The 26,126-nt window shown below is 44.6% G+C and overlaps 3 protein-coding genes across 6 annotated transcripts in view; 1 reads left to right on the forward strand and 2 right to left on the reverse strand.

Annotated features, from left to right (window-relative positions):
* The first annotated feature begins 874 nt into the window (after window positions 1–874).
* Window positions 875–3,606, forward strand: ribc2 (RIB43A domain with coiled-coils 2). Of its 3 annotated transcripts, none has more exons than XM_078949054.1 (7): window positions 875–1,073; window positions 1,162–1,243; window positions 2,078–2,398; window positions 2,480–2,598; window positions 2,673–2,831; window positions 2,927–3,097; window positions 3,175–3,606. In XM_078949054.1, the coding sequence occupies exons 1-7, from the start codon at window positions 960–962 to the stop codon at window positions 3,340–3,342; spliced, it is 1,134 nt and encodes a 377-aa protein (XP_078805180.1). In that variant the 5' UTR covers window positions 875–959; the 3' UTR covers window positions 3,343–3,606. The 3 variants fall into 3 exon arrangements, with proteins under 3 accessions (XP_078805180.1, XP_004069893.1, XP_078805181.1); XM_004069845.4 differs by having other exon boundaries at window positions 2,927–3,093; XM_078949055.1 differs by having other exon boundaries at window positions 2,927–3,342.
* ada2a (adenosine deaminase 2a) lies at window positions 2,619–9,054 on the reverse strand. Of its 2 annotated transcripts, none has more exons than XM_011476490.3 (10): window positions 8,906–9,054; window positions 8,283–8,624; window positions 7,961–8,180; window positions 6,117–6,330; window positions 5,912–6,039; window positions 5,753–5,843; window positions 5,575–5,683; window positions 5,149–5,306; window positions 4,872–5,074; window positions 2,619–3,920 (listed from the first exon to the last, which is right to left on the reverse strand). In XM_011476490.3, the coding sequence occupies exons 2-10, from the start codon at window positions 8,560–8,562 to the stop codon at window positions 3,824–3,826; spliced, it is 1,500 nt and encodes a 499-aa protein (XP_011474792.1). In that variant the 5' UTR covers window positions 8,563–8,624; window positions 8,906–9,054; the 3' UTR covers window positions 2,619–3,823. The 2 variants fall into 2 exon arrangements, with proteins under 2 accessions (XP_011474792.1, XP_020559926.1); XM_020704267.2 differs by having other exon boundaries at window positions 8,283–8,605; window positions 8,906–9,045.
* A 686-nt stretch (window positions 9,055–9,740) lies between these two features.
* Window positions 9,741–26,126, reverse strand: part of cecr2 (CECR2 histone acetyl-lysine reader) — a 40,583-nt gene continuing 24,197 nt past the window's right edge. Inside the window, exons 7-19 of the mRNA XM_011476491.4 lie at window positions 25,762–25,922; window positions 22,289–22,375; window positions 22,039–22,186; window positions 20,722–20,851; window positions 20,210–20,247; window positions 20,039–20,130; window positions 19,814–19,940; window positions 18,219–18,553; window positions 17,957–18,100; window positions 16,286–17,042; window positions 12,240–14,181; window positions 12,085–12,150; window positions 9,741–11,940 (exon numbers count right to left, since the gene is read on the reverse strand). Of these exons, the coding sequence (XP_011474793.1) occupies window positions 12,099–12,150; window positions 12,240–14,181; window positions 16,286–17,042; window positions 17,957–18,100; window positions 18,219–18,553; window positions 19,814–19,940; window positions 20,039–20,130; window positions 20,210–20,247; window positions 20,722–20,851; window positions 22,039–22,186; window positions 22,289–22,375; window positions 25,762–25,922 (4,013 nt within the window). The 3' untranslated portion in view covers window positions 9,741–11,940; window positions 12,085–12,098. The remainder of the gene's footprint in view (window positions 11,941–12,084; window positions 12,151–12,239; window positions 14,182–16,285; window positions 17,043–17,956; window positions 18,101–18,218; window positions 18,554–19,813; window positions 19,941–20,038; window positions 20,131–20,209; window positions 20,248–20,721; window positions 20,852–22,038; window positions 22,187–22,288; window positions 22,376–25,761; window positions 25,923–26,126) is intronic.

The following is a 26,126-nucleotide window of genomic DNA, read 5'->3' on the forward strand; positions in this document are numbered from 1 at the left end:
TTATCTTACTTCTACTGGGTGTCAAAATATGAACGTTTTCTCATAATTTGCATCACTTATTTAAATAGAATTAGGTAACTCCAGCTGTTATGTCAAAGGTTTATAGAAAAGTTGCTTATACTTTTGCAATATTGACATAAATAATCATCTCTTGATCAATTGTCAAAGCGTGCCCTGTGGTATTTTAATTATGATTATGGCGTTTTTAGACAAAATGAAAAGAAAGAAAAAACTGTGTTGTTTTCCAGGACATAGTTTTTGCAGAGCGGCAGCTGGAATTGTGGGCGGGACTGTTTCCCATCGTCCCTTTGTTTTCCCTTTGTCCTTCTAATTTACAGACCCTCACAACCCCAACCTTACTTTAGCGGTGCTACAAAAATGGCGAGCAATATCGGAGCTATCGAGCTGTGCAGTTTTGAGCCAGATTCCAGCTCAGACGAGGAAAACAAAGACGGATCCAGTCGTCTGCAAGTGGATGCATCAGAATGGAGCAGAGCAGTGAGCTTTGTGGCCCCGCCCAGCGTATTTTCTATGTCACAAATACAGTCTTTTATAAACGGCATATTTTTCGTATGCTTTGAATAAATAAATAATTCAACATCAGACAAATACCAGGGGAGCATGTTCAGTTTTTGACCATTTTTGAATGTGTTTAAAAGCCTTAAATAAAAAATAAATAAATAAATATTTTTTTTTAAAAAAAGCTCGAAACTACGAGTTTTTCGGGCCACCAAAAAAAAGTAAAATTACGAAATTTTAAGTCGTAATCAATAATTTTTTTTTTTTTTTTGTAAATTGGCCCTTAAACTCCGTCGTAGTACGAAACGAAACAGCACACACCGGGAATAAACGAAGTTCTACGGAGAGTCACGAGTGCTCCCGTTGCCAAGCAACGCGTGTGTTTGAAACGCAGAAACGGGAATCTCTAGCTCGTATCTGTCCGTAAAGTGAAGCAGAAGATGAATGTTGAGCTGAGCTCCGAGCGCGAGGCCAGACTGAGCCTGGAAAGGCGCCGCCACCGGGAAGCGGAGAGACGACTGCGAGTTTTTGACGACAAACTCAGGACGATGGGGGTGAGTTTCCCGGCGTCCGGCCGCACTCGACATCTCCGTCTGCTCTACGAGCAAAGCTGTAGAAGACAATAAACATCATGTCTGACAGGTCGACACAGAAGTCCTGGATGCGCAGGTGCAAGAAAAGAAGAGACAAGAAGGAAAAGCCAAACAGGAACAAGCAGCTTTTGGTGGGTTCCTCACGTCACTCTTATACAGGGGCGGAGCCGCGGGGGTGGAGGGCCGGGGGCTTTGCCCCTCTGCTTCTCCCCCCCATTATCTAAATCAATGTTATTGACACGGATTAGGAAATCATCAGTAGAAGCTTCTTTAAGAATTACAAAAACAACAACAACATTGTTTTTAAATGAAAATTTTAACCCCTTTAAATGATTTGTTTCAATAATAAAACAGTTTGAACTAAATATATTTTATTCCAATATCGTCACTCCGGGCGCTGTTCCTTGTTTATGATAAAGCCAACAACAAAAGCTAAACACAAACAAACTTTGCGTTTTAACGAAGTCTCTGGCTCTGTCCAAATTCCCATGCTAACCCCTAACTGCTAAAAAAAAACTATATAGTGTGGCACTGTATAGTGCCCTGAATTTTAAAAGCAATTTCGAAACCACGCTCTGTACTTTTTTCTTTTCTTTTTTTAAACGGCGGATATGACAACATCGATTTCACGAATTTAAAATCTAAGTTATAAGAGCGTTTTGCAAAGATTATTTATGTGTCTACTGTCTTCTGAAGATAAAAACCTTGATGGTTTATTAAAAAAACACATTTAAATACCTTTTTTGGGCAAAAATTGTTCCGACGCAATGCATTGTGGTCAATATTCTCCGATTTATAGTCGTCAATTTACGACTTTAAATCTTGTAAATTTATGAGAAAAAAGGCGTCAATTTACGACTTTAAATTATGTAAAATTTACTATTTTAAATCTTGTAAATTTATTACTTTAAGTCTAATAAATATTGTCCATCCCTGCTTCTCGCTTTCTTCCCTCCTGATCCCAGATGCTGATGTGCTCCATCAAAGTAAAGCCGCCGCTGTTCTCCAGAACCGGCAGACGAAGCAGAAGCTGGCGCTGCAGAAAGCTCTGGAGACCTTCAGATCTCAGAACCAGCAGCCTCAAACGCGGCGAGAGTTCGACCTGAACGACCCGGACAGCTGGAAGAAAACGGACCAGAGTGACGCTCAGATGATCCTCCCGGGCCTGGTGGGGGAGGACCCGACGAAGAGCAGCAGAGAGCAGAGGCAGAAGGAGCAGCTCAGAGAGTGGCTCATCCAGCAGCAGGCGGAGCTCGACGCCTCCAGGAGTCAGCAGGAGGAGGAAGGCAGGTGTTGGTGGTTTCTTCTTCCATGAAGACGCCGGAGCCCAAAGGAGAGCTCACACCTTCACGTCTTCTTGACTTTAGAGCAGAGACACAACCGGAGCAGAGAAGAAACACTCAACAGAGCAGGAGAACATCTGCATCTCCAGGCAGAGCGAAGGAAAGAGGCCGCAGTTGCCACTCAAAACTACAATCTGGCCATGGTAAACAAGAAATGTCAGGATTTTGTTCAGGTTTCAACTTGTTTTTATTTAGTGAACTTCTGTTTTTCCATCAGATTGAAGAGAAACATCGGCGAAAGCAGCAAAATGACCCTGATTATGATCAGGAAACGGCTGCGGTGCCTGGTTTCAGTCCGAGCGCCGACGTGAGACCCCCCCCTGAGACCGTGCAGCAGGTCATTCAGTTCCAGAAATACCAAATACAGGAAAAGAAGGTGACGGCAAATGCCAATCACTGATGGGATTTTCAAATAAAGTCTTTAAAAAAAAAGAAAAGAAAAAAGGTGATCTTCTGCTGATTTCTGTGCAGAGAATAGAGATGGAGAAAAAACAAGAGGACGAGCGCCACGAACGCGTCCGCCTGGACTCCGCCCGCGCCGCTCTGCTGATGGAGAGGCGGCAGGCCAGGCTGGGCAAGCAGCTGAGGCAGCAGCTGGACAGCGCCAACGGTCAACTGGCCCAGACGCACAAACAGCAGTCAGTAAGACCCAGACAACCTTCACGGCCCAGCCTGTGGCGTCTGAAACATCTGCTTCCTGTCGCTCGTCTCGTTGACAGGAAACCGGATATCGAGAGGGGGCAGATCGACGAGAGCTTCTTCCTCAAGTTCAACACCTGCAGCAGGTGACCGACGAAACTCTGCCAGAAAAGCTGCCAAGAGTCCCGACGCCGCTGCTTCACCAACAAGAATTCAACTTTTTTTATTATTATTCAAATTCCTCCTAAGGTCGTCTGCATCACAGCCACAGTTGTTCATTTCCACAAAATACAGTTTGACAAATAATTTGCCACAAAACCAGCAAACACAAAGCTAGCAGGAAAAATACACAACCATAATGACAACACAAAGCTTTAAGTAGCCCTGACATATATCACTCAAACGCACACAACTGAACAGGAAGTGCAACAACCTAAAACATCCCCAAAAAACTCCCTCTGCGCAAAAAACGGAAGAAAACATTTAATGGCATTTCCATTTTCTGAAGAAAACATGTTTCCTTTTTCTGTCTGTTTTCATCCGTTTTCCTCCTAAAACGTCTTCCTTGTTGCTTCACAGTCTTTCCATGTTAGCTTTGTAGAAGTATTCAACCACAAACATCTCACCAATCCCCCCCTCTGTCAGCTCAGATCAGGAAGCTCATCATAATAAAAGAGGATTTATTCCGCTGTGCTGCTGGTTTCTTCACACACAGGTAAAACTGTGTTTTCAGCTTTGGTAAACATGTTCAGACACAAACTTATCCCATCTTCTCTGCCACAGAACCAGAGCCTCAGTCTTCTGCCTTTGGCTTAAAGAACTGTACCTACAAAAAAACAGGAAAAAAACAAACAGTGAAAGGTCAGAAAGATGTGGAAACGTAAGAAAACTGGCGTTTTTCAAATTAGTTATAATAAACACTACAAGCTGATTGGCAACGAGAAAGTGACCAAAAACCAATTGTCAGGCATGAAAAATTTATTTTTGTTAGAAATGACGCAGAAAATAAATGAGAACTGGAGTAATTAGTTAAATAGGCTCCGCCTCCTACAGGTGATGCTGCACAGACAGCCAGGGACCGTCAACAAAGTACTCCAAAGCATCCCAGTAAATCAATTACGTTTGATCTACGACTCACTACAAAAGAACCTAAACTACATCACAGACACTCATTTTTGAAAAATAAAACAAAAATATCATTAGTCATTCTACTACAGTAAACCACAAGAGAGTATTGTGCTTTGTAGATGTTTCCTCATCTCCAGTTTGATTTTCATAATGTTTTTTAAAGATTATTTTCCAATATAATTATTTTTATTGTTATTTCTCAAATTTCTTTCATATTTTCTTTTTAAACCTCTATTTTGTTACAAATGTTTTCCCCCAATAGTTCTTTCGAAAAACAAACAAAACAAAATATTTAAAAAAAAAACACCAAATTTTTGGGGGGGGAAATCAAAAGTTTTTTTTAGAAATTTTTGAATTTGAGAAAAAAACAAATTAAAATTTGGTAAGTCAAATGAATACTTAGAAAAACAAACAAAACACATTGTGACAAAAAAAAATTATTGTCAAAAAAGCTCACACAGAAATTTTACTTCGAAGAACAAAAAAATACTCTCTAAAAACACACCGAATTACTTGTTTTGAAAAACGAAAAAATATATTTTTTCTAATAAACGCTCGAAAAAAATGAACCAGATTACTGTTAATCCAATACCATCTCCTTCCTCTAAAAGAATCCACGTCTGTTATAAGAATTTTAGACGAGCCTTACCTTAAAGAATTCATTGCCAACTGTTTGAGGGACGCGATGTTGGACTTGATGCCTCCTAAGCCCACGAAAGCTTCATAGAAGTCATAAGAGAGGCCAGCGGCGCCGAACAGGGCGGGATCATCGGAGCTGATGACCACCGGGTGGTTCTCTGACATCAGCGCCGCTGCCGGATGGTTCCGCAGATCTTTCACCAGCTTTAACACCTGAACCAGACCACGCGTGACGTGAAACCAGAGCCGAGGGAGGACCCGCAGTCACGCAGAAGTGACTCGCGTACCTGGTTGGAGACGGGGCACACTTCCACGGCCACGCCCCTCTTCCTGGACAGATCCTTGGCTACAGGATGACGAACCAGAGCGAACCCGTGCCCGATGCGGGACGTGTTCAGGAGCAGAGCGTCCAAAAGGTTCTGATCCACATCTGTGCCTTCAAGATCTAGACCAAAAAAATGGAAAAAGACAGACTTAAAAATCTCATCAAACCACAGAAGCTGAATATTCTCATAAACACTAGAATGTCATCTTAAAAAGTGTATTTCTTTCCATTTAAAGGTTTGTTTCTTAAAAATGCACACAGGAACCTGAATTTAAACCCTAAAACCTATATTTCTCTATTGTAGTAAGTGAGCTTTTTGGATGTTTCTGTGGAACATTTGTCAAACCATCTGATGAAGTGACTCAACATCCAGGACCGATGAGCTCACCTGTCTCCCCAGCATGGAAGAAGAAAGGAAGCTCGACCCCCCTCTCTGCAGGCAGTGACAGAGCCTCTCGGAAATACCACAGCGGTCTGCCGCTGTCCTCCCGGCCCACCTGTGCACACGAGCGCAACGTTAGCGTCTCTCTCCTTCTGCTCCTCTGAGAACATCTGCTTCGCCTCACCAGGTCAAACCCGGCCAAAGTATCGGGGAAGCTGCTCTGCAGCTTCATGGCCTCCTCTATGGCTTCGGTCATCACCGACAGATTCACTCCTCTGAACAACAAAAGACAGTTTAGGTTTTATTAAATTAAGGATCTAAGGCTTATTTTAAGGGTCCCCACCTGTGGACTGTGAAGATGATTCTAGCTCCAAAAAAGTCTGGGTGTTGGGCTTTGAACCGTTTGGTGACGTCCCGGTAGGTCTTCAGGGTCCAGGCTCTGTCGTGGGTGCTGCCGTCCAGCTCGTATACCTGCGCGGCAGCAGCCAGAGCGTGAAGATAAAGACGAGGAGGCCGGACAACAGAGCGCTCCCCGGGACGTGTCCTACCTCTGGGAGGAGAGCGCGCAGCTCCAGGTACATGACGTTATCCAGGTAGAACTGAGTGAGGCCCTCGTAGTAATAGTCCCTGAAGACCGGCGCGTAAGTGACCAGCCCCCAGACGGCCAAGAAGGTCTGCTCAAAGCGGCGCCACACCACGTCCTGACTGGGATACGCCACCTCTGGATCCTGCTCAGTGAAGAGCGTCAGGTTTCGCTTGATGCTGAGAGCGACAAATACAGGACTGTTTTATAGATCAACATTTACTTTCGGCTGTATGTGAGATCTGGACTTCTTTAGTGCCAGACATTCAAGCTATAAACGGACCAATCAGATGCCTTATTATAAGCAGGTGGTGTCATGTGGAACATTTAAGGGTTTGATTGACAGATGTCGTGTAACCCGCTACCAAGCGTTAGGGGTGTGGATTTCCAACAAGCACGCTCCCATTGGGTTAAAGTGGTTGCCATGGAAACGCAGACTCAGACCGACTTGGACCAGTCAGTCACTGCTCACTGAGGATTTCTGGTTTAGAAGTGGAGCGACGGAGCTGAAGTCAATCAATAGAAAAAAATGTAAAATAAAAAATAATGTAAAATAAAAAAAAATCGAATCAAAATAAAAAATAATAAAAAATAAAATTAAATAAATAAAAAAGAAATCAATCCATGTTTTCGTGAAAAAGACGCCATAAATAGACGTTCATTTATGAACATGTGAATGTCCTTTTAGCATACGATGTTTACATGGGACGGTCATTACCTGCTTTTAGTGAATGTACTCACAATTGGAAGAGACTTGGAGTAAAGTCTGGCTTTTTCTTTCACAGCTCTACTCCGATCCACATAAGAATTGGTGTCATAGAATTCTGGCCGGGCATAAACTGTAATTATTCCTTTTATCCTTCATAGTTAATCTTCAAGCGGCTGGTAAATCTGTGAATTACCCATTTGTCACCACCAAATCTGAGTCACTGATTGGTCAAAGTCCAAGAGGTTTAACTTTCAACAAGCTTTCAATGGCTGCGCGTTTTTGTATGGGGAGCCAGAAAACTGACTTAAACATACGCAAACGTGCATTTACTTAAACATAGACTTTTCATTGGAAGTGGAGGCTTGAGCGCTGCAGAGGCCGGTGTGAACGTAGCATAACAGCTGTTTGTTTCTCCATGAAAGTCTATGGGATGTTGGCTTCCTGGTACTTCCTGGTTTAAGTTCTCACGTACAGACAATGGTTCTTTATCAGGAAAATATGCAGACTGAATGAAGTCATTGGAGGTAAACCATGTTCTATGGGTGACGTCACGCTAAATCGCTACTGTTCTCACAAACGAACAGTTAACACACAAATAATTGTTTTTTAAAATGCCTTACTATGCTAAAATAACAATTTGCACAGATTGCTGAGAAACAGGCTTTCTATAATAAATATTCAGTAGTTAAATAATGATTTTTGTTTATTTATTTGAACAAAAGTACGTAAAGCAGGTTTAGGTTAAAAAAAAAAGTTAGTTTTTTTCAATGTCTGTGAATGTCCTGCAGGAATTTTGTCTAAAATTTACGGATAATGTTCAAACTTTCACACTTGTTTAGTTCTGGACTTCTACTGGATTTTCATTTAAAAAGACTGATATAAAAACAACATTAAAAAAAATCTAGATTATGGTTGAAAAAAAATGCAGTTCAGAGGAAATGTTTGGCAGAAAAATTGGTTTTGCATTTCATCAGATAAACAAATGTAGATGTGTGGGATGTGGATGCAGAATGAGGAAACAAGAGAAGTCCAAATATTTGCTAAATAAAGACAACAGCAGTAAATATCAAATGACAGATAGGTTAACGCAGAGGGTTCACCTGTTGTCCAGGTCTGTGGAGTTGATCATCTTGGCGCGGAGCTCTTCCAGCAGAATCCACGTTGAGCAGCGTGGGAGCGGTTCGGGTCCCCGAGACGAGAAGAGGAATCGGATGGACTGATCGTCGGTGTAGCACACATAGCAGTGCGGCCGATAGGTCACATTTTTCACCAACCAATCCACATCCACCATGGAGAAGTCGTGGACATGAAGAGCTCCACCTGCGACGAGAAGGAAGCTGAAACTGATCCGGGGGAACCAGGATCCTGAAAAGGAAGCAGACTTTTATCCAACAACAGCTTTGTTCCAGCCTGGTTGTGCACCTTTGGGCATCTTCTGCAGCAGACTGAAGATGGGACTCCTCCTGATGAGGTCTCTGGCCCTGAAGAAATGCATGGCGGGAGGAAAGGCGGCCCTCGCCATCTCCCCCTGCTTCATTTTGAAGAGGCGGACATCCAGCTCCTGCTCGGCATCAGTCAGGACCATCTGCCCACCGGTCTGCATGGAGGACTCCAGCTGGATGAGAGCCTCCCTCTGCCTGGGGTCAGGGATGGACACCGCGTGGGTCAGGAGGCTGAGAACCAAACCCAGCTGGAGCATCATGATGGGAGGAAACGCGGAGCAGGTTCACGTCCGGTCCAGGAGTCTGCAGAACTGACTTTTGGCTGAAGCAAAAAATAAACTTCAGTAGAGACAAAGGAGAAGCTGCACAACACATGCGCACTGTCACGCATTCACGAGGACTTTGCATGACAAGCGCTGTAACATTTATCCCTTATCTATGAGGAACACGTTAAACCAATAAAAAAAATGTAATGCCCACATTTAGGTTAACTCATTAAGACGCATTAACCTAAATGCGTATTTTAGGTATCAAAGCAGCAGCTGACCGAACAGTAATGCCGGCAGAGTTTGCTTTAAATCAGAAAATCTAAAATAAACCCACCTGAACATAAAGATGCACGTTTTTCTGTAGACACGACGACCTTCAAAACGGTTAAAAACAAGAATCCTGACGGTGACAACGCGTTAAAAACAACCGTGGGGTCTGCTTGACAGACTGACCGATTAGTTCAACCATATGGCACTTTTCCCAGTTTGTAGACTTGCAGGCAACCGTATAATACAGAACTGTAAACGCCGAGCTGGGTCAAAGGCAGCCAAAATTGTGTAAACATTTGCCTGCAAGACAAAAATAAGGGGAAATTTCGTCACAGTGTTTGTGGAGAAAACACGTTGAGTTCATGGTTGAAATGTAAAATTTGAAACAAAAATGGAAACAATAGGAGAAAAAAATCTTTAAAGAATTTAGACGCGTGAAATGAAATCAACGCATGCGCAAATTTATGATTTTTTTTCTTAACGGAGTTATTGTAAAAACCCAAATGACGATTTTTAGGCACCTTTTATAGTTTATATTACTTTTTCTGTTCCGTTATAAAACAAATCGCTTAATTAGTCTCAATTTCAGGAGTTCAATGTCTCATTTGTTTGCGCCCCGCTACCAAAATTGGTCTCCTTTAAACCCGGACAACAAAGGGACATGTTATAAAACATTTAAAGCTGCACAACACCTCCCCCTGCAGGCCACATGAGTAGCAGCAGTCTGTAAGTCGCGGTGCTGCAAACATTTGACAGCTGGAAAAATAAACGTTGATCTTTCAAGTTGGTTTTGTTATTTCGTCTCTGGACATTATACATTTACGGCACAACTAAGAATATTTTCAAAAATAAAATAAAATGTTTTCAGTGATTAAAAATAAGGACCACGAAAAGCACTGTTCAGGAAAAATGATTTATTTCTAATACAGTATAGAAAATACTCCATTCCGATTGGAAAATAATCTGTCAGATAAGAACATGTAAACAAAATTAAGCCCCGCCTCCCCCTCTCAATGTCACCATGCTACTGAGGTAAAGGGCAGCCACTTAAAAAAGGGGAAAAAAAGAGAGAGCGAGACGCCACATTTATATTAAGACAAGTCTAAAAAATTTTTTACAAAAATTCCTGAAAACAAAACAAATAAATATGATTCACATTTATTCACGTCTAAATGGTTTTCACTAGTGCAGCAGAGACAACAGCAGAGAAAAGACCCGAATCCTCTTTGACGGCCTTCAGCTGTCCATTCTACACAACATCAACACACTTGTACATAAAAACAGTTGTGTGTACAATAGACTGAAATCCCAATCTGATTTTTTTTTTTTTTTTTTAAAGGACACCGCTGCCCTTCATACATATACCAGCAAAAATGAAGACTACCTCCTCTGTGGCTCCATTTGAGTCACTCAAGTTTTCTATTTAATAAAAACAGAAATGTACAAAATTGTCTCTCAGCCTCTAAAATCATATTTTTAAGAATATCCTTACAATTCATTTCTAAACCTATAGGGTAACTGCTGAGTGGGTGTGCAGGCTGTTTTGAGTCGATGCAGACCCCAGACGGACCTTCCTGCTTCCATAAACCGGTGGGCATCTGATTAATAGCAAATTCCATTTCAAATATATTTAAAAAAAAAAAGATTTTGAGATCTGAAGCACAACTTTAAGGGGAAAAAGGCCGATTTTAACAAGCTGGTCAGTCAGCACCACAGCTGCACCCCTCCCCAGAAGCTTTTCAAGTACCCTAAAACTATTCCCTATTACCTTTATGTCTCACGAATGCTGCTTAAATCCTAAACGTTGAGCCTTCTGCAGCTTGACAGACTGAAGAAAAGGCAGAAGGACTCTAAAGAAGCCACAGAGTGGCTATGTGAGGTAGATTCATGTTTTTCATTCTTTTTGCTGCTGCTAAACCTAAAAAATATTAAAGTAGATCACCAGTTTTGTTGAAAGAACAGCTTCTACAAGGATGCAACTTTTACAAAAGATTTCTGGTGGGAATGGGATTACAAAAACAAATCAGGAGGTTTCATTTTTCCAGTTAATCCATTTTATGTACAGAGTCAAAAGCAGTCCGATCATCCTCGCTCAGCCGCACCTTTAAATCATTTTTTTTACAACAATACCCGTATATTTATAATCTGTACACCCTGAGGATAACTTTAGTATTGACATTAGGAGCAGACATTCAACGACGTGGAAGACGGACCTAAAGAAACACCAGAGGGGAAAGACGATGTTCTGTTCTCCGTACCGAGGCGTGAAAACGTAAATCTGAGACGATTGCTGGGAAATCTCAGCGGTGTGGGAGTCGTAACCCCACAAACTTTACCCTTTCACACATTTCTGCGTTGAGATAGGACGGCTAACGTGGAGCTAGCCAAGGCCACTCAGCTTTAGTAGGACTAAAATGATAGAATCAGTAGTGCATAGCAGAGATTGTGGTTCATTTAGACCATCATCCCCTCCCTGCCAGGACATTCTTCAAAGAGAAGGCAGCTCAGAAAGATGCATATTCTGCTTTTTAAAAATAATGTTTTTAGAGTTGGGGTGCAGAGTCAGTGAGCTTGAATGCTTCATTCCTCAGATCAGTGTTGTGCTGCATTGTCTACACATTCACTCATACATTCAGAAAGGAATGAAAAAAAAAAACAAAGGCAACCGTAAGGAGCTGATTGGGTCTCGTTGTACCTCCTTTTCTACACCTGAGTTTACAAGATACGGTGGAATAAAACCAGCAGTCCCTTTCTTCTTGGTCACAGTTTAGTCAGTAGCTCTGTTCCGTTTCAAAAATGTTCCTACATCCATAGGCGGTCCAGTGTTTGCAAAGGCGGCGTCTTCCTGCGCTCGAAAGGTTGACCTAGTGGTTACGATAGTTGGAAGTGTCCTCGTGTCGTCAAGCGACAGAGGTGTGGGTTGAATTCCCTTGGGATCCACAGAGCTTCCCGCCGTGGAGTCTGGAGGCAGGATTGGGAGACGCCGGCTCATCTGATTCTCACATTTCACCTGTCGTCTTAGACCAGCGGCCAGGTGCTTTCATCGAAGTCATCCAGTCAGAACAGCTCTTTGCATTTCCAGGAAGATTCACGAGTTATCTGAAAGGAGAAAGACAAAGACTGTTATTTCAGAAACTGTCTCGGATCCTCCAGCATTTCAAGTCATCGAGACTTTAAGCGTCTTAAATTGAGTTAAAAAGGAAACTACAGCAATGTTTTTCATATGGTGCAACACAAACGTACTCTGATGTTTTCCTTCACAACACCTGTTTACTTCTGGGGCTGCCTGGAGCAGTCATCATCTGTTGTCTACAAAGAGAAAATGAATAAAGGTTAAATCTTCTTACCACTTAAAAAAAAAACGGCTGCAAAATCTCACACTCCGTAAAGCGGTTTACCCTGGGTGCAGGAAGCGCTCCGGTCCTTGTCCTCTCTGTTGAACCATCAATCCCTGGAAGTGCCCCCCAGGCCTGACGTGTCTGTACATGGCCATGCGCGTCTGGCCCGGGGAGTAGGGCAGATGCTGCGGCCGCTGCAGAGCCTCCATCAGATGTGGGAGGGGTCTCTGCGCAGCAAAGCGCCCGGGGTCCGGGTACGGCTGGCCGGGATAAGAGTTTCTACCGTCGCAGGAGGGGGGGACCCCTCCTTGCTGCATCCCTGGGTGTAGGGATCGGGGGTCGTACATGAACCCAGGAGACAGACGTACGCCTGGAGCGGGCGGATGCTGCTGCTGAAGCGGCTGGATGCTGCGATGGCGAGCCAGCGCGTTGTGACTGTCCAGGTCCAAAATCTCTTTTGGACTCTCGGGTTGCTCCGAGCTCTCGTTCTGGGCTCGTCTTGGTGGATTGCTGCCACTGCCCGCACCAGAGAGACCCCCGCTTTCGCACTTGCCTTCATCGGTGCCTCCAGAATGCGGTCCTGCGTCCGTCACGTGACCGGGTGACAGCATGGCGGCTCCACCGGAGCCCTCAGAACCGAGCGGAGACATGCTGCTCTCCTTCAGCTGACCGCCCCCTCTGGCGCTGGCACCGGGCAGGTAGGCGCTGGGTGGGATCGGCTGCTGGGGTTGATAAAAAGATGGATGCCAGTCCTTGGGGGGGTAGCCTCTTCTGCCATTGAGGTGGCTGTGGGGCTGAGCTTGGGGGTGGGGCAGATAGTTTTCCTGTTGGTACTGGTGTGGCGGATACAGACTGCCATGAGGATTGGGGTGCTGCTGGGAAGGCACATTGTAGTAGGCCGCCCCGGCGTGCTGGTGGTAGTTTGGGTGGGGCGGAGGGCTGTAGAGGGCATTTATTTGGCTGTGATATGGGTGGGTGGATGGCGGCACCGACCTGCCCATGTTTGCCTGGTTATAGTGCGGATGTGAGGGGCTCCCCACACCAAACTGGCCCACGGCGTCGCTGGCCGGACAGTGGGAGGGTGGGGGCATGGCTGGATTGGGATCATGGGGAGTCTGCATTCCCATGCTCCCACCCACCATCTGGTTGTGGTTTGGGCTGAAAGCATGGTGTTTGTAAACACCGGCTGGCGGCCCGGCTGTCACCGCGGCGTGGTGTGGAGACACGCCAGCGGCCCCTGTGTGTGGCCTGCTGGTGGGCTCACTGGGCCTTTGATTTCCGTGGTCTGCTGGACTTGGCTGGGAGGGTAATTGGGGAGTTGGGTGACTTGGGGGCAAAGAAGTGAGAGGCACAGGTTGGGGTGGGGCAGAAGGGGTGGTTTGTGTGTTCGTCTGGGGCATCCCATGCATGGGGCTGCTCTCCGTGGGGCACTGTGGAGAGATTCTTTGGGGCATGTGATGAGAAGGCACCAGGGACTTGGGTTGCTCCGTATTCTGCGTGATTTGCTGGGCGGAGCTTTCAAAGTGGCTTTGGGGCAGAACACTCTGAGCTGCACGAGCTTTCTGAATCGTCCCTTGAAGCTCACTCTGCAGGCGTGCATCCTCCTTGTGGTCTGGTATTTGGGCCAGAGTAACGTGGACTGGCGGCGGGTTTTGTGGAAGATCTGCGGGACTGGGAGCCTCTGGGTGTGGGCTCCCCTGCAGACCATCAGGGAGCTCATTGGAGCTTGTGCTGCTTGGACCAGAAGAAGCAGCCCCCCTGCTTTGCGTGGGAAAGTGGCCGTCCACTTTCTGCCTGCACCTCTCAGGTGAGATTTGTGCGAGTCCCAGCCTGGAGGACTCCTCCTTTGACCTGCTCGGGTTTGCGTTCGGCGGACTGCGAACTCCACAGTGTGTGGCGCTGAGCATGAGCGGGCGCTCTTGATTGATGGAATAGGAGTTTTTCTGCAATGAACCATTTTCAAAGATGATGTTGGCCGTCATGTTTCCCTCCAGCGACGGATCTGTTGACGTACAGAACAGAAGAAAAATTAACATCATTGTGAAGGAAGCTAACGCCTGAGTTACAGCTGCCCTTCCGGGTGGATGTGGGCTGTCTGTGGGTTAATTACTATCCTCACAAATACTTCACGTTACATGCACCACATACACTCGACAATCCTATGTTGAATTTTCAAAGACATTCCTTAAGGTGGCCGTTCACCTGAGCAAATGCAATCTGAGCAATTACAAATCACTGTGAAGGATAAACCGACCAGTTTATCGCATTTGTCGTAGGGTCATCGGCTATGCTGATGATACACAGCTTTACATCGCTGCGTCTCCTGATAACCTTGAATCTATTAACACTCTTTTAAACTGTAATTTTTGATGTAAGTCGTGGATGGCAGAAAACCTCATACAGCTCAACCAGGACAAAACTGAAATTTGAATTTTAATAGACGAGAGAGAGATGATTTTACCACACCTTCAGAATTTTACACCATCTCACTGTGTGAGAAACCTGGGGGTAGTTTTTTGACTCTGAGCTAAATTTTATTCCACACATTAATAATGTCGTGAAGATGGGATTTTATCATCTCAGAAACACTGCCAAAGTCCCCCCGTTCCTCTTTCTTGCCAGCACAGACGTGCTGATGCATGCTTTTATCTTCAGTCGATTGTAATGCCCTGCTCTCTGGTTTACCCAAAAAGTCAGGCCTACAACTATTACAGAACTCTGCGAGTTCTGACCACGACCAGGGGGCGGGAACACATTGCAACCATTTTAAATTGCTGCATTGGCTCCTTGTGCGTTTTTCCAAATTGACTTTTAAGATTTATAAATGTTTTAATGGTCTTGAGCCTTCGTATTTCAATGATCTTCTTTTAAAGTACCTTAAGGTCGTCCGGGGCTGGACTTTTAGTTCTCCCTAAGGTGAGGACCAAAACTTATAGAGAGGCTTTGTTCTGCCAATACTTATTGTAATATTGTGTTTTTCTGTGTTCTAAATGTTAAAGCACTTCAAGTTGCGCAATATATGAGAAGCTCTTTTTATAAATACAGTTTGATTGGATTTGATTTGAACGGAATCGCCCCAATCGCTGCGAAATGTCAAACAAGCTGATGACATCCTTAGCCATTGGGAGTGGAATGGCGTGCATATTGCGCCATTCAACCTGAACTTATTTCAAGTGGTTAGAAGACGCGATGGCGGAGCAAACTCAATCCAGAAAAATCGCCATTTCCACATCCCAGGATTTTACAAACAGCCGCTATAACTGCATACTTGATACAAGAGGGATTAGACATTACGTCATTCTGGCTCAGTTCAAAAAAATAAAAATAAAAAACAACATTTTCACTGCATATTTACTTTCTAATGCAACCAGAACTTCAGCTTTATACGATTAAGACATGGAGCAGCTGGAAAATCGTTTCAAATTCAACTGTTTTAGTTATTTATGTTGGCTTTATAATACCACAAAAAAACAAAACATCTAATGTACCACCGACCTTCTCTGCAAATCTCCCTATATATCACTTTAAACAAATGACCAAAGCAGTGAAACACTGGAAACCACTGCGCGATCAGGCTTGAAAAGTATAAACGCCACTCAAAAGTTCATTGCAGTTACCGTGGACAGTTGGAAGCAAAACCAGCCAACCTTAGTATAAGCTAGACTGCACAATTGTGGTACAGACCATTGACGCGATGGTCAATCGCTCTGGCGTATGAACCGGCCCTTGAGATACTGTTCCTCTCTAGAACCTTCCAAAACATTTGGGGAGGACACCAAGACATCCAACTGAAACTGTCCAAACGGTATGATGAACACCTTTGCTCCTGAAGCTGAATTCAAAGCATGCATCTGTTCTGCATCATCAAAAAAGCAGGAATTGAACTGAATCGATGAATATTTAATTTGACACCAACTGTGAAAATAATCACATCAAATTGCATGGCGCTCTCGACAGAGAAAAGGGAACAACTGTGTGGGATGTGCTAATTAACATGACAGCATTAAAAGCAACAAAAAGATCTGTTTGGAAATAACAGCAAACTAGGATTTCAGTGAAGAAGAATAAAGATGGCGGAAATACCGCAAAAAGAAGGTCAACGCTACCTTTGGGGTCCACGTCTGTCGGTTGAGCAGGGTGGCTGTCTGGCCCTTTGTTTCTGGCTGGGTGCAGCAGCTGAACCTCAGGGGTAGGGGGGGGCTGTTTTGCTGGGATGCTGCCAACTCCTGATGGGGGCCCTGGCTGCTGAAAGTTGCCTCTGTGCTGAGGAGGGGCACCAGCAGGGGGTCCAGAGGAGGCTGACAGCTGCTGCATAGCCAGCATCTCTGGGCTTTCCAGCATAGACGACAGGCGAGTCCGGCCAGAAGGGTCTGGATGGGGGACGGGGGGGTGTGAGGACATGGGTCCCAAAGAGCCGGCTGCTCCAGACATTTGATACTGAGCGCTGGAAGAGGGATGAGGGTATCCAGCGGCTTCAGGCCACGGTTTGGGCCCAGCTGGAGGGGGGATTCCACCGTAGGCGAAATTGCGTTGGTTCCCCAGGTTGGGATCCTGCATCCCAATGCCGTTCAGTCTGTCTGGGCCCTGGTGATTGCGAGCAGGCCACATGTTTGGCATGCCCATTCCGGAAGGCCTCAAACCGGAGAAGCTGTGCTGAGACGGTCCTTCAGGACCCGATAACCTGTTGCCCATAGGATGCATGGGGTGGCCCTCTGGATAGTGGTGGGACGGATACATGCTGGCTTCAGGAGGGGGTCCAGGTTGAAGGGCAATAGGTCGCGGACCCAATGACGCCGGCCCCATGTAAGAGTGTTGCTGCTGATTAGGGTTTGGGCCCATAGAATACCTAGGACCCATATGATGCTAGGGGGGAGAAAAAGATGATATATTTAGGTTTATTCATACTGTTCTGATCCATTCTCACATTTTAAAGACCCACTCCCATAAGAAACTGTGCATTTCTGTGATGATGGAGGAATAAATAAAGGAAGTTAAGCTTAAAATTGCATTTCTGAGTATTTTTTTATTCAACTCGTGATGAATCAGGAGCAGAATAAAAACATTGGTGACAAAAGATCATATTTGTGACGTAGAAAATACGCTGGGATCCATGAACGCCTTTGTTTCTCTCGTCTGAGCTGGAATCTGGATCTAAACTGTACGGCTGGATAGCTCCGATGCTGCTCGCCATTTTAGTTGCACCAATAATATAAAAATTGGGTATGTGAGGGACTGTAAGCTGGCTGGCTCTAAGACTACCTGGTAGATGTCGGAATCGATTTAAAAAAAAAAAAAGTGTAATTTTATGGTGACCAGGCGATTTTGTTTAACATCGGTCAGTGGGACACCGCCCCTCCAGGCCTGGAATTGGGCGGCCCTGGTAAAGACAGTTTATATACCCCGGGGCGGCAGGCTGCCAGCGGCAAAAATCGGGCAGCAGCATATAATTTGGAAGATTCTGACTCCCCATCACGTGGTGACAGTTTTTTTTTTGTGACATGAGCTCTCAGCAATGGAGGGGAGTGGGTTTTTATTACACCAACAGTCCCGCCAACAATTGAAGGTGAATTTCTGATTAAGTCCTGCCACGCTGAAGAAACTGTCCTATTTTGGCTGAAAACTGCATCATCATTAAGAAACAGAACCCCATTGGTAACAGATGGAAAGATGATCGGAGTGGGTCTATAAATCATCAAAATAAAGATAGAAACTAATTTCACACCCTCAATCCTCAACATACATCGACACATTGTCATTTCAGGAGACTGAGTTTGCACCTGCATGTTAAAGCTTTGAGACATGTGGCTCAAGTTGGGGTCTCCATGTCTGGGAATATGAACCGGGTATGTGAAACGAGGATCCATCGTCATTCTTTGGCCATACATGTGAGGTCCGTGAGGACCAGCTGGATGGTGGTGAAACTGTAGAAAAGGTTGTTTTAAGAAAAAACAACAACAACAAAAAACAGTTAAAAGTGTAGAAAAGCTTTTGGAAGAAAAGAGAAAACAACCAAACCAAGTAGCTGTGACCAGTAGATACCTGTTGCCCGGGGTGGTACATGCCTCTTGGGTGCTGCTGGGGAAGCTGGCTGAGAGGGTAGCCGGGACCGTTAGCTCTCCTGTGGTTTTCTTCCTCGGCAGGGCCGTTGCCTTTGCCCCCGGGGAAATTTCTCTTCCGTTGGACTTGCTCCGTCGCTCTGATCAAACTCTCGGGTCCAGAGTGTTTATTGCTGCGGTTTCGTTTCTTGTCCTTGCGCTCTTTTTCCTCTCGGCTGACGTGGAATTCTTCATCCGTGTCGCAGTCTTCCGAGGGAAAGTGTTTCAATAGGGCGCGGCTAAAACACCGCTCCAGGGACTCCGCCATGATGGTGTACTCTGAGGACAGATGTTAAAATATTATGGAAAAACTCAGGTCTTTTGCATCTTATTGCACACTTTAACACTTTAACACTGGACTGGCGATCCCTACATAACACACAGTCTTTGACGTGCCGGAACTCTTCAACCATTTACACGATTACCGTGAATCGGATGATTCTGAAGTGGAGAAAGGCGGCTTTTCAGGTCAGCTAGCACCGATCCATTACGCTAACCCTCCCAATCCACCATAAAACGAGTGGGTTCTCACACTGTGACATCACAAAGTGAGGACCAGCCCCTTCCAGGAAGAGTCTGCGCCGCCAGCTCCTTCTCCAGGCAAACACACACACACACACACACACACTTTCTCTGTGGACCTAGCTGTGATCGGCTTAACACCTTCCGTTTACATTCACAATATCAGTCAAAAGTTCAGATGTTGTTTGTTTTGGTGGGCAAAACGCGGAAACGCTGCCGAGGCCGACTCTAGCATTAAGTCATTAAATGGGCGGCTCCTACGAGGAGCGCAAGGCGGAGCCTCAGAGATCAGGTCGACTTACTTTGAGGCAAAAAAACGAGCTGCGAAAATAACTCATTTCACAGATAAACTGTTCTTTAGTGTTCCAAAGGTAATATATGATCATATATTTGGGTATAGTTTACTGTGAAAGCCCCCCCCCTTTTTAATATTTCCAGTGTTCTTTTGAGTTTAAAACTGTTTTCAAATTTCCTACCTTTTTTTTGTTCAAATTAAATTCATTCAGTTGAACTGATTTTGAACCTTCTTCCACACGTTTTCCCAAACAGAAGCTGAAGAAAAGCACACTAATATTAATTTCACCTGATCACACAGAGCTCAGTCTCACTCCCAGCTAAGGGAATAGGTCAGAGGGCGTCGGCTGACCCCGTTTCACTGAGCCACCCCACTACGCTCCTCCCCCCTCCAAATCCCCGGGGAGACTTTTTTCCTTTGAATGGATGGTTGCAGACAAGAGGCCGAGGGGCCGAGATGTTTCTCCGGCACTGCCAGGCTTAGGTCCCGCAGCAGTCGAGCACAACTCAATCACCCCCCATTAATCACTGTCAAAGCTCCAATGGGCCCAGCCCCAAAACCCCACAGAGACCGGCCCCTTTCCTTTCACACACTGCGACTTCACGGCATCGAATGCTCACACCTCTTTCCCACAATAAACACAAAATTAGGAGAATTTGGTAGAATTGGTCTGTGCTTACATAGAAGAAACAACTGTTGGTTCAAAAGTAGAAAAGATTTACCGCTGTCATCTCCGTTGTATTCAACGCAGTTTTCAAACATGAGCTTCACATCGGCCACAAACTCCTCTTTGGCAACATATTTCCCATCGTTGAGCTTCCTCTCAATGGTGGACAGGTCCATGGGAGTCTGTCCACAGAGACAGAGCATAAAAACAGATACTACAGGACAGATTTGGTGGTCATTTAGTCGCTAGTACGGAAAAGAGACAATGACTCCATTTGTACCTGGATGATCTCATGGTAATTGGGGGCATAGGAGTCGTCAACAGGCTCCAAGAAAGGCCAAGCATCCTTATGAGCTTTTAGGGCCTCGAGCACTGAAGATTAGGGGGCAGATCAGATGTTAGAACATGTATCAGTCAAGATGGAGCAAAAAAAAAGATTGTGGAATCCTACCTTTGTAAAGAGCAGTGTAGTCGTCGTCAATGTCGTAGCTGAAAAGTGAAGAAATATAATTTATGAAAAATTGAGCTTTTTCAAAGACCCACTCTGATGAAAATTTGTTTTTACCAAGTACTTGAGGCATTTTGAGAGTAATATATAATATATAAGACATAGCTAAAGAAATGTCAGCTTAAAAGGTCATTTCTGAGTATTTCTTTATTCAAATTGTTGTGACTCAGGAGCAGAAAGAAAGCCGTTTGAAAAAGAGCTTCTATAGAAAATAGGCTGAGCGGGCCTCAAGCTCCCCGCTCCGAAATCTCAGCTATGGGCAAATGTCTCACCCACAAGTCAGAGGTGAGGTTCTAAATAACTGCAGAAACTATGACCCAGAAAAAAAAACAGTTTTTTTCCCTCTTCATTTTGGTTAAAAACAGCACTATCACCACTGGGAACATTTTCGAAATGGTACAAGAAAATAATCAGAGAGGGTCTTTTAAGACAGAATAAGGTGTTTAGTTTCTTACAATTCTTTATTCCTGCATGTCCTGGCGATCGGTGAAGATGGCTCCAGGTTCAGGAGTTCAGGCGGCAGCTCTTTGCCCTGAGAGAGCAACCAGGCCTTTTCCTCTCGCATCTTCCGCCTCTTTGCTCGATCTGAGAGAAAAGATTTCATGAAAATGTAATTAAAAAAATCTTTTAAAAGCTGCTTTTTCAGGCCCTAAAGTAACAGTCTGAACTTCTATTTGCTGAAAACAGCTGATGAAAATCCACTGTGCTTGTCAGCAGCTCAGATAAGCAGAAAGGGAACGATTCATCAGCCAACTTCTCGTGGGCCCGGTTGATCAAAAGAACGGAACAGATGAGCGCATATGTATCACTGCTTTATCTTTCAACATGAAAGGCAGAGGGGCCTGCCAGACCCCCTGCTGAGTGGATTAAAGATCTTTGAGGGAGGAATCCACATATGCAGTCCACACACAGGTCCTGCTGTTCATCTATAATGCATTCATAAGGCTCTTCAAATGCAGCACCGTCGCTACTTGAGACCCTTGATAGATGACACGAGATCCTGTGAGTAGAAGCTTCGACGTTTCCTTCATGTGCCATAAATCAGCAGCCTTCCAGGGAAACTGCCTCTCTTTGGGCCGTCCTGAGCTGAGCTCCAACAATGAAAAAGGGAAAGACTGGCCGTCACATTCCATTCTGCCTCTCGCGTCTGACAGGTTCTCTGATGAAAGGATGCTGAAGTGTTGCTTCTTCCTGTTATTTGACACAAACTCCCCTTTTCTATTCTCCGGCGTTTACCAGGAGGTTCCTATCAGTGCGAGCTCTCTGCAGTTACGGCTGCATTTAAAAAAATATGTTTTGTGTACAAACAGAAGTGGAAGACGTGGGCTGTGTCCCAACTCCCACCCATAACTACTAAAAAACGATGTAGCCCTGAATTTTAAAAGCGATTCGGACACAGCGCTCATTACTTACTACTACTGCGGATATGATGTCATTGATTGTCATTGACAAAGTTAAAATCCAATTGAGCGTTTTGCGACGATTATTTATGAGCCACTGTCTTCTGAAGATAAAAACGTCGATGGTTTAGTAAAAAAAAAAAATACATTTAAACAGATTATTTGGGCAAAAATTGTTCCGACGCAATGCATTGTGGTCTATAATCGCTGATCTAGTGAGCATTGATGCAGACTGGTTTTCCGCAGAGACTTCTGGGAAATTTCTAGGGCACTAGATTTTGGAATTGAAGATTTAGACAGCACTAGAAAATGAAGAACGCGCTATAGAGTGATTAGGGAAGAAATTCGGACACAACCGTGGTCTCCAGTTACCCTCCACGGCTTTGATCTTCTCCAGCTTTTCCCTCTGACGTTCCTCCTGGAGAATCCTCTCCTCCTCTCGCCGCTGCTCGGCCAGCATGACCTGCCTGTCCAGCTCTTCGTCTTTCTTCCTCTCGTCAGAGATGACCCCAGGACCCTCCTGGATGAACAAACGGAGGACAGGCTCTTTATCTTGTTAGGTCTTTCCGTGCATTTTAGTTTCAGCAAACAAGAAACAAAAAGCAAACGAATCGTGACCCACCTCCTCCCGTTTGAAGTGAATTTCAGAGAAACGCTGCGATATGCGGACTGGAGGCGGATCCAGCAGTTTCTGCTTCAGCTCCTGTTCCTGAAGAAGAAAGAGGTCAAGAATTAATGTGAGCCTCTTCTTTTCCTGGTGATCCCAGATGACGTACATTTATCCTGTGTCACGATTTCCAGCTTAAAGCTTTTGGCAAAACAAGAAAACTTTCACTCAACGCATCGTCATTCCTACAAACAAGTGAAAAACCCAAAAGTGTGCTGGAATGAATTTGAACAGTTTTCTGCATCAATAGAAGGTTTGCTCTGGAATCTGCTTCATGGAGAAATATTCAAGCGAGCAAATGTTTCAAAAGTGTGAACAGAGTAAGAACTATGAGGTAGATGAAAGACTATAAACTAAAATAGATAAAACAGTGAAGATGATCAAATAAAAAACTATAAAGCATGAAAAACTAAACTGTGGGAGCAGCTTTACAGTTTGGGGGGGGGGTTAATTAGTTGAGATGGACAATGGGAACCAGCTCCAAAACACTTTATACTTTCAAAGCGTCCCCAGTGGTCTCGTAACCATTGTGCTATCCTAAGCACTTTAACATTGGGTCATCTAGACCCTCTAGACAGTGCGCTGAACCTTTTTTCTTCAATGATTTGTGATCTTCACTGGTGTCCATGGATGACATGAAATCTTTCCACCTTTATCCACCTTTGTCATAGTAGGGAGAAGACGTCAATAGAAGGGGGGGGTCATCTAAGATGGCACAAGGGTTTAATGTGATGATACAGTTTTTAGCCAAAAATCAAAGATTGGCTGTCGTTGTCTTGGATATAGTTTCTGCAGAGCGGCTGGATTTTCCCTTTGAGTTGTAGGTGGGACTGTTGGCTCGGAGCAACCCCCCCCCCCTTCCCCTCCCCATTGCCATGAAGCTTATGGCCCTGCTCCTTAAGAAAAAAACTCTGAAAAGAAATTTTGAGCTTAATTCTCTGTAGATCTGTCGTCAGAAAAAAGCAAACGGAACACATTAAAGACACAAACAAACACCAGACTTCATCAGAATGGGTCTATAAAAACAAAAAAATAAAATCTGAAAGTCGATCCTGTTGCTCGTTTCCTGTTAAAAGACGACCAACAGACTAAACTGAAGATGCATCAGTTCATAACCCTACTAGAGCAACACAAAACGACACACTATAGATTAGACTGCACAATAAATCGCAAATGTATCGTTATCGCGATATCAAGCTGTGCAATACGCAATCGCAAAAATCGGTGGAAATTGCAATAAATGGTTCCCTTAAATGTGCTAAAACAATCTTATGGCAGCTTGAAGTATTTAACGACTCAAATAAATCCCTTTATGCATTTGACCAATCGGATGGACGCCTTCACGTTGTTGACCAATCAGATGGAGCTTTTTTATTTATTTATTTGTTTTGGAGCACTTTTATGTTAGATGTTTGCCTCCTATGTAAACAAGGGTCATTGTTATGGATGTTATGGAATAATTTGAGTTATGTTGACTCTTCTTTAAATTAAATTGTAGCAGTGAAATTAGAAATGATGCTTTGGGTTGTTTTGCCATTTGTTCATTTATCGCAAGTTACATTGTCATCGCAATATTGATCGCATATTGCGAGTTTTCCTTATATCGTGCAGCCCTACTCTAGATGTAGTTTGATCTGTCGATGAAAACCTGCGTTTGACACTGCCCCCCACCCCCCTCTGAGAGTAACCAGCACCTGAATGGTCTGTTGGCAGATGAATGAATTTGTCGACCAAAGACTGAATGAAAAATGCTTCACATATATAACAAAAAAGCATTTTTAAATGTAAGACACTGGAAGACTGCACTCCTGTTACATTTCTCTATGAGCCCGAACAGCAAACTGACCAACATGCGTGCAGTCGTGTGACGTGACGACTTTTAGAGTAACCAGCTCTGCTCTTTTTTTCTGCTCTGGTCCATCTGTGATCTTTCTCCTCTCCCTGAGGATGATGATAATGATCAGGCCGAGTCCCAACCTGCATGCAGAGACTTTCTCCTCAAACATGTGGATGCTTGGAACCGACGGAGGGATCGAGACACTCCAAGCAAACGGAGGGACCGGGACAGAGGACGCCCTCTGCCAAAGCCGAACATCTGTTGCACGAACACGGACAAGCTTCTACGCAAGAACGGCGAATGGCGTGCAAGTGTGGAGATAAAAGAGGAAGGAAGAAGTGGGCGGGGAGCAAGACGGAAAGAAGATAAAAGGAAACACAGATGTTCCTGTTTGCGACGTGTGGCGCGGCAGCGTCCACGTTTCATTAGCTCGCTCCGTTTCTGCCGCTGATGTGTTCCCCCAGGCTCTGTGATTTTTACCCCCGCAGACGCGCAGCCCCCACCCACGCGAGGCAGAAGGCTTCTGGTGTCGCCACAGAGAAGTGGAGAGAATGCTCCGGCACAGCAGAGCTGTCACTCAAGAGGCCCCGTCCTGCCTCAAGGTGGGCTCCTGCTGGTCGTCAGCGGTCCGTTAAATGGCTGTTGACAGCGGTCCCAGTCCCACGGAGGAGAAAGGATTTCAGGCTATAAAGCCGACGCCGCACCTACGTTTACATCGTTACATCAAGACAAGCACACAAACATCCTCCAGGATAAAAGAGCAGCTAAATTAGAAAAACAGACATTTTTTTGTGTTTCAGAGACCGAATACAAACAGAAACACGACTTCCCTTCAACTCAAACAACTATTTTCCTTTTCAGGTTAAACATTTTCTGCCTGTGTACGTCAGCCGCTATCAGGGTCAGCACCGCCCAGTTAGCCTCCATCAGGCAAAGATTTGCGTTCACAGCAAATTAAACAAACGCTTCAGAGCAGAATGACATGGAACGGATTTGGGAGAGAATAAATTTTGCCTAACTTTACAAAAAAGAAAGAAAAGAAAAAGAAAAAATCATACAATTCAAACATTTATCCACAAACCGCCACTAAGTTTTAATCTAAAAGTGGTGCAACTTATTTTGTCCAGAAATAAAAACGAACTGAGCGTGTATTTAGTTATATAGATGGCGCCACTGATTAAACCCATACTTTATCAAATACATAAAAGATCACCGTCCTCTTTATTGAAAAAACATGACCCTGATTTCACAAAACAAAAGAAACGGTTGGGATAAAACATAATTTTCATCATTGAAGCTGAACTGGAATTAGCTCTAGTGAACCGGAGCAACACTGAGAAAGACTGCAGGAAATGGTTTTGCTTCCATACATTCCATACAGACCCCCCTGTCTGTACATTTTTCAAAACAGGACGATATATTTGATGTAACACCAGAAAAAAAAATCCGGATTTAGGCCTATGGACAGACAGACACGCTCATGGCTGAAGATCTAACAAAAAGTATAAAAGCACTTCTTAAAGACGTGCAAAGACAGACATTATGAAACGAGGCAGTGCAGACTGATGACGGCGCGTTTCTGCGGTCTGACCTTGTGCTCGATCATGCTGCGGATCTCGGGCAGGAAGTTTTGGCTGATGACGCGGTAGAGGTGTCGGTCCTGCGGGGATGTTTTGTCCTTGATGCTGTCGGCCAGCTTGATCCACTGCTCCTCCGTATCGCACACCAGGGACCAAGCGCCTCTTTCACGAGCTGATAGCGGCGAAGGGGACAGACCGTTAAGTTAAGACGCTGAGAGATAAAGGTCATAAAAGCACGTTTGATAATCAAGTCATCGTCGTGTTAAATAGCACGTTTTTGGTTGCGCTTATAACTTAAAGTGCGTTCCAAAGCCCTGCCTCAATCACAACTGCTTTTACAGTAAAACTCAAGTCGTAATTTGAGTTTTCTTGGCTT

The sequence above is a fragment of the Oryzias latipes genome, chromosome 6 (genome assembly GCF_053564925.1).
Source record: "Oryzias latipes strain Hd-rR chromosome 6, Olatipes_Hd-rR_3.1".
Classification (NCBI taxonomy): Eukaryota; Metazoa; Chordata; class Actinopteri; order Beloniformes; family Adrianichthyidae; genus Oryzias; species Oryzias latipes.